At 46.8% G+C, this 14881-nt stretch overlaps 1 protein-coding gene across 6 annotated transcripts in view; it reads right to left on the reverse strand.

Annotated features, from left to right (window-relative positions):
• SEPTIN11 (septin 11) overlaps window positions 1-14427 on the reverse strand; it is a 226176-nt gene extending 211749 nt beyond the window's left edge. For 4 of the 6 annotated variants that reach the window (XM_063919644.1, XM_063919639.1, XM_063919641.1 and 1 more), the window contains exon 1: window positions 14265-14427. In XM_063919644.1, the coding sequence (XP_063775714.1) occupies window positions 14265-14291 (27 nt within the window). In that variant the 5' untranslated portion in view covers window positions 14292-14427. The remainder of the gene's footprint in view (window positions 1-14264) is intronic. The other 2 variants (XM_063919650.1, XM_063919649.1) reach the window with 1 other exon arrangement.
• Window positions 14428-14881: the final 454 nt, after the last annotated feature.

Genomic DNA, 14881 nt, shown 5'->3' on the forward strand with positions numbered 1-14881 from the left:
CCCGCTTCCTAGTGGGAACAACAGAATAAGTGCCAAGTGATTGTGGTCTGCCAAATGTGTGAGAAAAGCTTCATGTTTAGAGCTACCATATATTATAATCCCATGTAATTAGCGTGTCTAAATCGAGACGCAGTTCAGCGAAAATGGCTCCAAGGAAAACAAAACCCAGGTTTACTGGCCAAGGATTTCTTTCCGGGTCTCGAGCAGGTAGCGGATAGAACCCGGTAACACTGCAATTTTTTGACCCAGGTAATTGCAAAAGCCTCTGACTGGTCCTTCCAGTGCGCTGGCTGCTGATTTAATCATCCAGAGACCAGAGCATCTACCATGGGGGAGGCTGTTGAGGGAGGGCCTGGAAGGAGAGCTGGGCGCTCCTAAGCAGAGCTGTGTGCTTGCACAGAGCAGGCCTGGAAGAACAGCTAGGCGCACACAGGCCTTGAGTAGGGTGGTCTTCAGGTTGCCGACTGTCGGGATTCCGACGCACAGTATACCGGTGCCGGAATCCCGACAGCCAGCATACCGACAGACATTCTCCCTCGTGGGGGTCCACGTCCCCCTCCCCCCCTGGATGGAGAATAAATAGCGTGGCGCGCTACCGTGCCCGCAAGGGGCTCATTTGCGCTCGCCACACTGTCAGTATGCTGGCAGTCGGGCTCCCGGTGCCGGTATGCTGGTCGCCGGGAGCCCGGCATACCATACTACACCCCTTGAGTACTTGGGAGAGCTGGGTGCTGGTAACACAGGTCTGAAGAGAGAAGGCGCTGGGCACAGGTTTGGACATCATCTTTGTGAGCCCGAATAAAGGCCATTTTTAATTACATACACAGGTTTTGCTGGGCTTACCCGGGGTCAGTGGAAACGGAGGCGACCCAGGAAAAACCCTGGACAAGAGTGTAGTGGAAACGTGGTCTAAGCCAGGTACGACTGTGCAAATTAGCGGGTCAAAAATCCCGGGACAGACCCAGGATTTTGATGGAAAAGAAGTATCAATGATTATTCCAATGCAGTCTTGCACAATTTAATGAAGCTCTAGCTCTTGACAACAATGCCAGCCCATTCATGGTCATAATTACATAAATATGCATTAACAGTCCATGTGGAAAGTGGGGCTGTGGCAATGGGAAATTGGCTATTCGCGTAGGTGACTCCCTATATACACTGCTCAAAAAAATAAAGGGAACACTAAACACATCCTAGATCTGAATGAATGAAATATTCCTATTAAATACTTTGTTCTTTACATAGTTGAATGTGCCGACAACAAAATCACACAAAAATTATCAATGGAAATCAATGGATTTGGAGTCACACTCAAAATTAAAGTGGAAAAACACACTACAGGCTGATCCAACTTTGATGTAATGTCCTTAAAACAAGTCAAAATGAGGCTCAGTAGTGTGTGTGGCCTCCACGTGCCTGTATGACCTCCCTACAACGCCTGGGCATGCTCCTGATGAGGTGGCGGATGGTCTCCTGAGGGATCTCCTCCCAGACCTGGACTAAAGCATCCGCCAACTCCTGGACAGTCTGTGGTGCAACGTGGCTTTGGTGGATGGAGCGAGACATGATGTCCTAGATGTGCTCAATTGGATTCAGGTCTGGGGAACGGGCGGGCCAGTCCATAGCATCAATGCCTTCGTCTTGCAGGAACTGCTGACACACTCCAGCCACATGAGGTCTAGCATTGTCTTGCATTAGGAGGAACTCAGGGCCAACCGCACCAGCATATGGTCTCACAAGGGGTCTGAGGATCTCATCTCGGTACCTAATGGCAGTCAGGCTACATCTGGCGAGCACATGGAGGGCTGTGCGGCCCCCCAAAGAAATGCCACCCCACACCATTACTGACCCACTGCCAAACCGGTCATGCTGGAGGATGTTGCAGGCAGCAGAACGTTCTCCTTGGCGTCTCCAGACTCTGTCACATGTGCTCAGTGAGAACCTGCTTTCATCTGTGAAGACCACAGGGCGCCAGTGACGAATTTGCCAATCTTGGTGTTCTCTGGCAAATGCCAAACGTCCTGCACGGTGTTGGGCTGTAAGCACAACCCCCACCTGTGGACGTCGGGCCCTCATAACACCCTCATGGAGTCTGTTTCTGATCGTTTGAGTAGACACATGCACATTTGTGGCTTGCTGGAGGTCATTTTGCAGGGCTCTGGCAGTGCTCCTCCTGTTCCTCCTTGCACAAAGGCGGAGGTAGCGGTCCTGCTGCTGGGTTGTTACCCTCCTACGGCCTCCTCCACGTCTCTTGATGTACTGGCCTTTCTCCTGGTAGCGCCTCCATGCTCTGGACACTACGCTGACAGACACAGCAAATCTTCTTGCCACAGCTCGCATTGATGTGCCATCCTGGATGAGCTGTCCTACCTGAGCCACTAGTGTGGGTTGTAGACTCCGTCTCATGCTACCACTAGAGTGAAAGCACTGCCAGCTTTCAAAAGTGACCAAAACATCAGCCAGAAAGCATAGGAGCTGAGAAGTGGTCTGTGGTCACCACCTGCAGAACAACTCCTTTATTGGGGGTGTCTTGCTAATTGCCTATAATTTCCACCTGTTGTCTATTCCATTTGCACAACAGCATGTGAAATTGATTGTCAATCAATGTTGCTTCCTAAGTGGACAGTTTGATTTCACAGAAGTTTGATTGACTTGGAGTTACATTGTGTTGTTTAAGTGTTCCCTTTATTTTTTTGAGCAGTGTATTTATAAATGAATTTAGCACAACTGAGGGTGCAGAACAAGACATCAAAATAAAGTAGTGTGATTGACCAATACACAGTGAATGTCCCTCATCCTTAAGGAATGTTTATCTGCAAATATATCCGAGAACATCATATTGAGGTTCTGTGTTGACCTGTCGTAACTTGCTGCATAGATAAACCATTTAAAAGAAACAAATACAGGACATGCACTCAGCAACTAAAATAGTGTTATTTTTTGCATGAATAAATGAGTATTCCTAGATAAATTCAAGCCTATAAATTTACATAGGTACAGTCAGAGTTTCTACTGCTTGCGATACTGGCCTAAATTGTCAAGGGTGTAACCCCCAAAGACAGCACGATGGCCAATCATGTTCCCACCCTTAGAGATCATAACAGAGCTTGATGGTAAATATAAAGGGTGTAGTATGGTATGGTATGCCGGCGGCCGAGCTCCCGGCGACCACCATAGCGGCGCCGGGATCCCGACCGCCGGCGTGGCGACCGCAAATGAACTCCTTGTGGGCTCGCTGCACTCGCCACGCTGCGGGCACGGTGGCACGCTACGCTATTTATTCTCCCTCACGGGGGTCGTGGACCCCCAAGAGGGAGAAAAAGTGTCGGTGTGCCGGCTGTCGGGATTCCGGCGCCGGGTTCCCGACAACCGGCAAACTGAAGACCACCCAATATAAGGGGACTGCCACTCAGGTGGAGGAGTGAAAGTATCAAAACAGGTTTGGATAGTCTTAGGATCATTTAACAAGATGCACATTTCAGCTAGTTTCTAAGTTGGTCCAACTACCTGTATACCTAAATTCCAAAGCCAATCCAAAAATACTCTCTCATACAAAGTAGAACTTTTAAGCTATATACTTGCAACATTGTTTATATCCCTTTCAAGTTATAAATATGGCAAAACACCAAGCTAAACATTATGTAGCATAGACAAGATTATACATGAAATCGAGGTCAGACAGACTTCTGAGAGCCAGTGAAGGAGAGCAAGCATAAATATTTACATAAAAGATCAAAAAGGCGGTCACTCGGGAATGGGAAAGGCCTGAAAGAGGGTCACTTGAGATGGAGTTCATATGGATACTCATTCCCAGAACTCATTTCTATTCCAGCATCTAAAGGCTGTTATCAGAATATATTTAATTAGTGCTCTCATTTTCTAATTTTACTAATTATTGGGGGGATTAACAAACATGCCAGTTAAGCATTTAGGAGTACAATTAACTGTCAAAAAGGAAGTAGGATGACTGCTAGATCAGGAGAAATGGCAACTGGTATCAACTGTACAGTTAAGGGAACAAATATTGTATAACGAAAAGCGGTTACAGAGAAAGGGGCAGATTTATTAAGCCTGGTGAAGAGAAAGTGGAATGTGGTAACACACCAGCCAATCAGTTCTTAACTGTCACATTACAAGCGGGGTTTAATAAATTACAGTTAGGAGCTGATTGGCTGTTGCAATATCCCCTTCCGCTTTATCACTTCACCGAGCTTAATAAATCTGCCCCAAAGTCACGCGATTCATGTAATGAAGTTACTAAGAAATATATATAAAACACATGTAAGAAGTGATTTACGTTCATAGCATGGACTGTAAGTGAAAAGGGTGTGCAGCTGCCTCTTATGACTGTAATAGTTTTGTACAGAGGCTCCCAAACTCTGTCCTCAAGGCACCCTAACAGTTCAGGCTTTAATGATAACCATGCTTGGGCAAGGTGACTTAATTGATACCTCAGTCAATTTGATTTAACTGTCTGTGCTAAGCCAAGGACATCCTTAAAACCTGAACTGTTAGGGTGCCTTGAGGACCAAATTTGGAAACCACTGGTTTAGTGTGACAATATAATGCTGTCTATTTATATAGATAGATCTGTGCTCCAGGGAAAATACCACCATGTATCTCCTATATAATAACCCAGAGTGACTGTGTGTATAACGCTGGGCGTGGCTAGGAGCTCTCATTGGGTTAGTGGCAGGTCTATCACACCCAGTCCACAGCTGATTGGGTGAGAAACGCCCTCCCACACAGGTTACATCCAATGGGAGGCTCTGCCCTTTGGCTGCTGTGTGTTCCCAGAGCAGGATTAACAATGGGGTTGATGGAGCTGCAGCTCCAGGTCCACACCCCAAAATAGGCCCACTGCATCTGCAGCAACATACCCTCCAACAATTTACACATAAAATTTGCTACAAATTTAAAAAGGGGACATGGCCACCGGTAAAGTGGCGTGGTCACGCCCCTTTTCCTATATTTTCAATGGAAGTTTGGAGTGCCAAAAATTGGTACAGACCATAAAACAAAAAAGTACTGTACCTGCCAAAAAGGTACAGTTGGAAGATATGCCACTATTAACAATCCCTTACTCCCTAGCCGCGGCACAGGTGGAACAAAAGCTGCTGCGGCCACCGGCATAGATGTGTATGATAGCGGCACAGCGGAAGGCTTTCATAGCACTCCCTGCTCTGCATACTCTCTGAGCCCCGGAGCCTCCTTTGCGTGTGATGTCACAGAAGTGCCTCCGCACCACAGCCGCGCCCAGATCCCCCAACTCCGGCCTGGAAGCCCCGAGATGGCTAATGTAACGGATAGAGTAGGTTATATCACGTAGGGTAATGTATGGACGCTGAATGAATATAAAAGGTGACAATGCTGTGCAGTGTCACAGACACTGCACAGCACTCCCACCTTTTACACTGATTCAGCGAGTCAGTCAGTTCTGTCAGCCAGGGAAGTAGACACACTAAATAAACTACAGCTCCCAGCACCCCTTAGTGCCGAAGCATTCCGGCGTTAAGGGCTGCTGGGAGCCGTAGTTTATTGAGTGCAGCTTCTTCCCTGTAATGCGGCGCGTTGGGACACCGGCGCTAACAATAGTGACTGGCTGCTTATCTGCTGTGCGAGTCTCCGGGAGAGCCACTGCAAAAAGGGAGGACAGCAGCTTAGCTGCTTCCAGGAGGAGAAGCATTACCTGCCCCTCCCCCACTCGCAGTACCTCCGGGCCCCATCCTCGGCACCCCCACACTCACCCCTCCACAGTGGCTCTGAGCCCCCTCCCCCACCAGCAGCACCCCCACACCCACCAATCCCACACCCATTGCACCCCTGCATCCACTCCTCCCCCACCCACGGTAGCTTCAGACTCCCACCCGCGGCACCACCGCACTAGCCCCTCCCCCACCCGCAGCACCCCCATAACCACCCCACCCCCGGACCCCCTCCCCCATCCACGCCTCCCCCGCACCCGCCACTCCCACAACCACAGCACCTATAAGGTGATTCATCCGGCCCTGGATGGACTAGGTGATTAATCGCACCCTACGGGCGCTCTTCACGCCGTTGCAAGGGGCTACGACCCCTTAACCATTGCATTCCCTTTGTCCGTACAATATTTAAACACTCACACAATTATGATTGGAGGTAATACTCCATATAATACAAATACTGCATGCCATAAGGGCGTGCAAGGGTTAAGGGGGCGTAGCCCCTTACGACAGTGTGAAGAGCGCCCGTAGGGTGCGATTAATCACCTAGTCCATGATATGACTGGACCTGCTACAAAACAGTGATATTTATAGCAAAAATACAATTTGCAGTCGCATAGGGTGCGCCAAGGGCCACTCATGGTCGTCTGGATAATGAAAAAGGTCTTTAGCTATAAAGAACACTGTCAAATTTCCATTACTGCGCTCAGCACAAAATATTATGTCATTTGAAAACAATAATCAAACAGGAAGACAGGCACATGGTTCAGTATAGAAATTAAGGGGGACATTTAATAAGCAGTGATAAGTGCGGAGAAGATGCCCATGGCAACCAATCAGCACTGAAGTAACATCTGTAATTTGCATACTATAAAATGATACAGAGCTGCTGAATGGTTGATGGGGCAATTTCTCCACTTGCTCACTTCTCCGCTCTTCTCACTGCTTAGTAAATGTCCCCCTAAGTGTATTACTTTCAACTACTTTTTAGTTTATAAGATCATATTTTTATTCAAACAGAAAAAACTAATTACAAGAAAATGAGATATTGGAGAACATATTAAAAAGGTACTGCAGTCTGTGGCACACAACTTTCTCTTTGGTTAGTGGCTGAATGTAACCAATGCTTAGTACAGGATAGTGCAGTCTGCAAGGCTGGACTAGATAATGCCCTCAAGTACTAAAAGACACCACACAAACAGAACAGGGTGGGTAATTCAAATATTACCAAGAATGCATAAGTGAATGTGACATCTGTTTGGACAGGTGGTGCGTTCTAATTAACTAGATGCCAAGTTGACTACACACCAAAGCTGTGTAAATTCCAAGGCTGGCCCTGGTACTTCAGAATGGACATTTGTCTTCTGCCCAACCCTGCCAAAGGCCAGATACCAGTAAGCTGTGGAGACCTTGGGAAAGGGGCCTACTACAATATTCTAAATCAGAGGACACTGGCTAAAGAGATAGTTTTGGTGCTATACAATACACAGGCCCACTAAAACAGGATAGATTGTATAAAGGCACCATACATCACCGGTTACTATGCCCCACTTCTCTGACCTGCTGGCACTGCCGATCCGCCGATTGGATCCACAGATCGGCATTCTGTCAGGGAAATTAAATGTTAAAATTGTCCGATTCCCTGATCAAAAACGGTCGGGATTGGGATTTTAAGCATGTTTAATATTCCCAATCCCCCAACCCGGCCATCAAGGAATTGGGGCGTTGACCCACTACATCTCAGATGTATGGGGGCCATAAGCCTATTGTCTGTGGAGGCTAATATATTCTGCACTACTCAATGGGCTCACTGTAATCACCACTCTGGTATCACAACCTTGTTGCTAGTATTTGTATCATTGTCGATTGCAGACTTGTGCAAAATGATGTGTATAATATATATAGATATATATATATATATATATATATATATATATATAGATATATATATTTTTTTTTTTTATGAGCGAAAGAGTGTAAGTGTAAAAATAGACATAGGTCTTCAGTAAATTAATATAAGAATACAACTACATAAAAGTCTGTCAAGTGTAGTTTAATCTTGTATTTGAAGGACTACTAAATCTAAAATTGAAGTGTCTTCATACACTGGGGGGGTTTTCAATTGTTTTGCAATTCTAATTTTCCCGTCTAAACTGGACTGTTAGTATTCAATTGTGTTTGGGCTCGCATGCATATGGCGCATGTCGCACCCAAGCACAGGGTTTAGTTGTGGGAAACGGCTAAACCCGTCTAAAGTCTCTTTGGGTGTCAAAATTACTGTTTGGATGCCCAACGTGCAGAGTGTGCACACATTTGTTCTCGCTCCTCAGGAGGCTGCGAGAAAAACTGTCTTCCAAGGCTAATGGGCGCCCAAGCGGCAGAGCATTTGAATTGCTACCATTGGGTGCCATCTAGCAGCAGCTGCGAAAATAACAATTGAATTCCCCCACTGAGTATCTTTGCGCCATAGATCACAAGTTGCACGGCACGACAGAGACACTCCAAGATCAGTAGTGTACTTTATTTCTCTTTAAATTTTGCATCTTAGTAGCATCGCGGATGCAGCTAAAAGCTGCAGTGTATCAGAGACTCTAAATTATGACTTTAACCGCACAGGATTTGTTCTTTTATAGGTAAAAAGTCGCAGATGCAGACTGAGTACCTTAGTAAAATGGCTTTGCCGTAGTTTTATTTGTAAGATTAATATGCACATTTTGAGTCAAAGGGATGTTCTGCGCGGTTGAGTCACCAAGGACCTGGCGCGCAGAGAGGCAATTTGGAGCGCTTGAAGTCACACAAACGACATTTGTATAGGGTTATTACCGGGTCAGGCGCACTGTGAATGGGTTACCCGGGTCAATGTACACACTATGCAATATCACATACGATCCAGATGATATCAGCCGTTTCGTTGCGATATTGTAAAGTGTGTACGCACAATACAGGATACGATGTGCGCTCCCGCAGGTCGTATCCTGCGTTGCACATCGGACCTGCATACAGGTCCGACGTGCTATATTGCTTATGAGGGCCATGCTGCCGAATGCAACATGGCCCTGCCCCCGAACCCTGTCGCAGCCGACACAAGTGTGTATGCAAATGCCCATGTCTGATCCCGTCGCGGACGACATTGCATGGTTTGCGATATCATAATGTGTACATAGCCTTAAAGTCATCAATCTAAATTAAAATGAATTTAAAAATCATAATATTTTAAATGGGCCCCTAAATCATGTCTCTTAAAATGCTGAAAGATGGCAAAGAACAATGTTTACATATTCAGTTATACCCCGTTCAGATCGCAATTGCCGGGTCGCACCCAGGAATTGGAAACGAGTCGTTCCCGGGTGCGACCCACCATTGGACCCCGAGAACATGCTTCCCAACCTGGCAATATACCGGGTCAGGTTGCCATCCGGGAACCGTAGCGGCTTCGGGGGAGAAGGCAGCGCTGAAGATGAGATCTCCGTGCCGCCTCTCCCTATGCTGTGAACGGGTACCAGGTCACATCGACCCGTGTAACCCGTTCACAGTGCGCCTGACCCGGTAATAACCCCATTATTCCTGGGTTGAATTACTGGGTCAGACGACCCGGGAATTCGGCAGTGACCCTTTCACACCGCACAGCAACCAGTGTCGACCCAGCAATATACCGGGTCGATATCGGGTTATTTGTGCGGTGTGAACGGGGTATTATTTGGTTTGTTTGAACATGGTAACTGCCAAATTAGTTTCAAATATTGCGGGAAAGTCAATCCAGTCCCAGTTAAGATCCAGGGATGAGTGTCCAGGGCTATTCAATTGTCTGTAGCGTAAAGTATGAGCAAAAATCCATGCTAACCAGTGCCTCTGGGCTTGTCACGGTGTCACCACATGCAGTCTTGTCCTTTAAGTTCTCAGTTCATAACATGATTAACAGCATTTTACATTGAACGCAAAATGTATCTGACTGGAGATTCCTAGGCCGAGTATTATTAGAGAATAAGGTCCCAAATTAAAAAAAAACAAAAAAACACACACACGTAAAAGGAAAAAATATTGCACATTTTATGCTTAATTTATCTTTCCCAAAAAGGAAGGACGAACCAACTGATGCGGGTGTGTCCCAGGACATGAGTAGTGACATCCCAGTCAAGCCCTATATCCCTCTTCCTGTTACTGCAAAAATATGCAGTTCATAATGAATAGGTTCCAGATTCCTGATTTTAACGCATAAGTGCCACTGTCCGCAGTAGTTAGCATGTTATAAACTGCATTTACCAACCACATAAAAACCATCTACTTGCAACATACATAAATGTAAACATACAAAAAAAAAAAAAAAAGACAAACAGGTGAACCAAAACTTTTTTTTTCTTTTACAAGTTGTTAGGTATATCCCTGCTTTTACGGAGCAACAATACAAAACGATTGGCAGTGAGGGCTAATTATTCAGGACACCAGAATATGGAAAGAGAAGCTTTACATTCCCACATGAAGCTGACAAGTAATTTCTCAAAGTGGAATTTACCAATAACAGCTGTGCATTATTAGACTGTGGGAAACTGCCTCTGAGAGCTAGAAAACACAGATTAACCTGATAATTTGCTATGGGAACTATGGCCCTCATTCCGAGTTGTTCGCTCGCTAGCCGCTTTTCGCAGCAGTGCACACGCTAAGCCGCCGCCCTCTGGGAGTGAATCTTAGCTTAGCAGAATTGCGAACAAAGTATTCGCAATATTGCGAAAAGATTTTACTTTGCAGTTTCTGAGTAGCTCGAGACTTAAGGTGCATACACACGGAGCGATATAACTGAGCGATTTTGACTATATAGTCAAAATCGCTCAGAAAGTTAGTGCAGATCGCTCCGTGTGTATACAGGCAGCGATAGCGATGCGCGTCCCCGCTAGGTCGCTATCGCTGGGAAAAATAGTCAGTGCAGGCAAGTCAATTTTGGCTATGTCGCTGCTAAAGTTAGTCAAAATCGCTATACTTTAAGAGGCCAGCGATTTTTCCCAGCGATAGCGATTTTGCAGGCGGCGGTGGTGCGGGCGGCGGCGGGTTGTGGCGGCGGTGCGGGCGGCGGCGGGTTGCGGTGGCGGTGTGGGCGACGGCGGGTTGCGGCGGCGGTGCGGGCGGCGTCGGGTTGCGGTGTGGGCGGCAGTGGGTTGCGGTGGTGGTGTGGGCGGCGGCGGTGCGGGCGGCGGCGGGTTGCGGCAGCGGTGCGGGCGGGGGAAATTTACCTTTATCTTTATCTTGCAGAGTTTGGCAGCGGAGCGGTACCAGTTTCAAAAATGGCGCCTCAGCGTCATTTTTGAAATTCAAGATGGCCGCCGCGAGCCAATCACGGCTCGCCGCGTCATCGCCCCGCCCCCTCCCGCTGACTTATATAAGTCAGCGCGAGGCAGCGGCTTTCAGTCCGACGGCGGAGGAGGAGCGGAGAAGAGCTCCTGAATCCTGAAGACGCCGTGGAAGTCCTGGATGGGCGGCGGCTATGCAAAAGAGCTTAGCAGCCGCCGCCCACCAGGTGAAGACGCCGGAAGCCCTGGGAAGGCGGCGGCCATGCAAAAGAGCTTAAAGGCCGCCGCCCCCAGGTGAAGACCCAGTTTAATAAAGGATTTTTTAAAGAATGTGTTGTGTTTTTTTTTCAATATTTTCTTTACAGGTGGACTACAGGTGCCAGCGGGCCCTTTATGTCCGGGCATGCTGGTACTTGTGGTTCTCCAAGTGCCAGCATGCTGGGGCAGGCTTGCTGGGACCTGTAGGCCACCTGTAAAGAACAATATTACTATTGAAAGGCTATCAGCCCCCCCATCCGCAGCCCATTGGATGGGGGGGGGGACAGCCTCGGGCTTCACCCCTGGCCCTTGGGTGGCTGGGGGGGGGGGGACCCCTTGATTTAAGGGGTCCTCACTCCTCCAGTGTACCCCGGCCAGGGGTGACTAGTTGGGGGGGTAATGGCACGGCCGCAGGGACCAATATAAAAGTGTCCCCCGGCTGTGGCATTATCTCCCTGGCTAGTGGAGCCCGATGCTGGTTTTAAAAATACGGGGGACCCCTATGTCTTTTGTCCCCCGTATTTTTTAAACCAGGACCGGACGCAGAGCCCGGTGCTGGTTGTCCAAATATGGGGGAACCCTACTCATTTTTTCCTCTGTATTTTAACAACCAGGACTGGCTCAAAGAGCCCGAGGCTGGTTTTACATAGGAGGGGGGACCCCACGCAAATTTTTTTTTTTACTTTTAGCTATTTAAATACCAGCCACCCTGTAAAATCGTCCTATATATGACACTCATCCCCTTATTTAAATGAGATAGTCAAAATCTCCCATAGCCAAAATCTCTTGCATAGTTAGACAAAATCTCTGGTAAAGTTAGTCAAAATCTCCTACTGCCAGTTCAAGGGAAAAGTTAGTCAAAATCTCTCATAGTCAAAATCTCTCCGTGTGTATGCACCTTTACTCTTACAGTGCGATCAGTTCAGTACTTGTCGTTCCTGGTTTGACGTCACAAACACACCCAGCGTTCGCCCAGACACTCCCCCGTTTCTCCAGCCACTCCCGCGTTTTTCCCAGAAACGGCAGCGTTTTTTCACACACTCCCATAAAACGGCCAGTTTCCGCCCAGAAACACCCACTTCCTGTCAATCACACTACGATCACCAGAACGAAGAAAAAACCTTGTAATGCCGTGAGTAAAATACCAAACTTCTTAGCAAATTTACTTGGCGCAGCCGCAGTGCGAATATTGCGCATGCGCAGTTAGAGGAAAATCGCACCGATGCGAAGGAAAAGAACGAGCGAACAACTCGGAATGAGGGCCCATATGTAGCTACTATACGAAGCAGATGACTTTTACATTTAAGATGTTCCGAACATGAAAATAAACACACACAATAACCAAAGTAAAATTAAACATCAGCTGGGAGAAAATGTATATAGAAGAGAGTCACTTCTGCTAGGGAAATAGTTTTACTTTGTCAGGAGCAGGCAATTTTATACTCTACTAGTGTTTAAGGATGATTGTTTGATTGAATCTCCATTAAATCAATAGTCGGGGGGCATTTTAACAGTTTAATAATAAATGCATTGATACAATTAAAATATATACTGTACATATAAATAGGGCTAACAAATTAAACATAAACTAGAGTATACATTGCTTTTATACACAGTCTTCCCACAAAGCAGATAGCCAGACTTTATTCAGAGGAAATGATAACTGTTTGTCCAAGGGCTGGATGAGGGGGGAAGCCGAGAGCGGGATGGGGTGAGGCCTCTCCATCCGGCCATTGCAGCCAACAAAGAGATGCCTTCAGATCTCATATTGTAACCTCTAACACCTCCTCTGCCTGAAATACTAGAAGCAGGCAAGTGGGTTAACACATGCCAAAACACAAGAACCCCTTGTTGCCTTGGCTTCTTATCTTACTGGAGAATAAGCCAAAATCTAAAGCTTTTGGAAAGACATGGACCAGAGGATAGAAGACAGAACCACACCCTTTATATTTAAATTCTGAAGAGCCCAGCTTCTTTTGTGGAGCCAGAGAATGTGGAGTACTAGACAATCTGGATCTGATCACATCATTAACCCCCACAATACACAATCAACTTAGGTCAACTGAGAATAGCTCAACAAATAAGTTAACCAATCTAAACATGCTGCGTTTTTACAAACCAAGGGTTCTGCTAACTTTAACTATATGAAAGCCATCATCATGTATAAGTACTTTGTAGAAAGGAAATTAAAAATGCAACGCAATAGTGAACACACACACAAAATGCTGGGTATTGTTTTATTTGTATTAATTCTTTATTTTTGTGCAGCATCAATGCTAGAAGGTAAATAGTGCCTTTAGAAAGGAGAGTAGCCTTTTACTTATATAAACTTATTTCTTAGCTTTATTATCTACAAAGTACCTTAATTATACTGCATATATCCTGCCTTATCTGTAACCATATGAATACTAGAGTTTGATAGTTCTGAAATGTGGAAAACAGGATGACGATCGCTAGCTCTTGGGTTCAGGCATACGTCACGAGTGGGTGAGTGTGTGCGCACTCAAAGCAGTTTTTCCATCACCCACGTACATTAAGCCCACGCACATTTTTCGTAGGGAAAACCATAGTGTGTGTAAATCATCAAGCTGGCTGGCTGCTTGGCAGCCTCTCATGGCAGAAGCACACGAGCAAGGCTAAAAATACACTGCAGCGCACACACAGCAGCCCGGGAGCAGCCAGCAAGCAGCGCTGCCTGCCTAGATGGTGTATACCCCGGGCTACGCGGCTGATGCACCCCCTCCTCCCACGCTTCTTGTTTAAAGATGATCTGATCCTAGCGGTTCCCAGCATAGGCAGCGTTAGGGGGGCCAGGTATAGAGGAACCTGGTTGAGGGGGTTATTGGGTAGGGGGAGCTTTCAGGCTAGTATTGCCAAATACTCAGTCTCATATTCTAGCATGATGATGAGCCTTCTCAAGCACACGAGGTCTGATGGTTACAATGGAACCTTAGAACACATTATTGCTACAAAGTCTTATACAGAAACGTTCCATGCAAATAGCACAATATAAGCGCTGACTTACAGTCTGCCTGCCCACTGCGACTGCCATGCTGCTGTGCCGGGGGGTGCGCCGGGTATAGACCAGAGCATGCGATCCTGCTGCTGCTGCTGCCAGATGCTGCTACACACTCACAGTCACACACACACACAGCCTCTGCTGCCTCACTGACTACTGCTGCTCATCCAGCGCAGGGGAACATGGCCACCACAGGGGAGGGTCTCTGAAACTCAGGAAAGGGGGAGGTCAGACACAGGAAGATGCTCAGCGACTCGAAACAGATATTTGCTGAAATTAGGTTTGGTGTAAAGTACAAACAGTTATTTAGCTCATTTCCGGAGCAGTGACTGGTGCATTGCTGTAACCGAGCGCCGTGCATTTTAGTGTGTTGTGTACACAGTCCCCCGCTTCAGGGAATGGTGCAGGCTGTGTGGCTGGAGAGGAGTTTGGAGAGTAGCTTCTCTCTATTAGTTCATTCTAACATAGTGGTATTTCGCTGCCTGTAATAGGCACAGTTATGTGCTAAATGGACACCTCACACCTGACATGTTATGGCCACATGACTTGCCAGGTAAGTTTCCTAACATATATTGTTAAGCGTTTCCTGTCTAATTTAGATAATTGAGACTAATGTTTTTTTT

This window comes from Pseudophryne corroboree, chromosome 1, assembly GCF_028390025.1.
Source record: "Pseudophryne corroboree isolate aPseCor3 chromosome 1, aPseCor3.hap2, whole genome shotgun sequence".
Classification (NCBI taxonomy): domain Eukaryota; kingdom Metazoa; phylum Chordata; class Amphibia; order Anura; family Myobatrachidae; genus Pseudophryne; species Pseudophryne corroboree.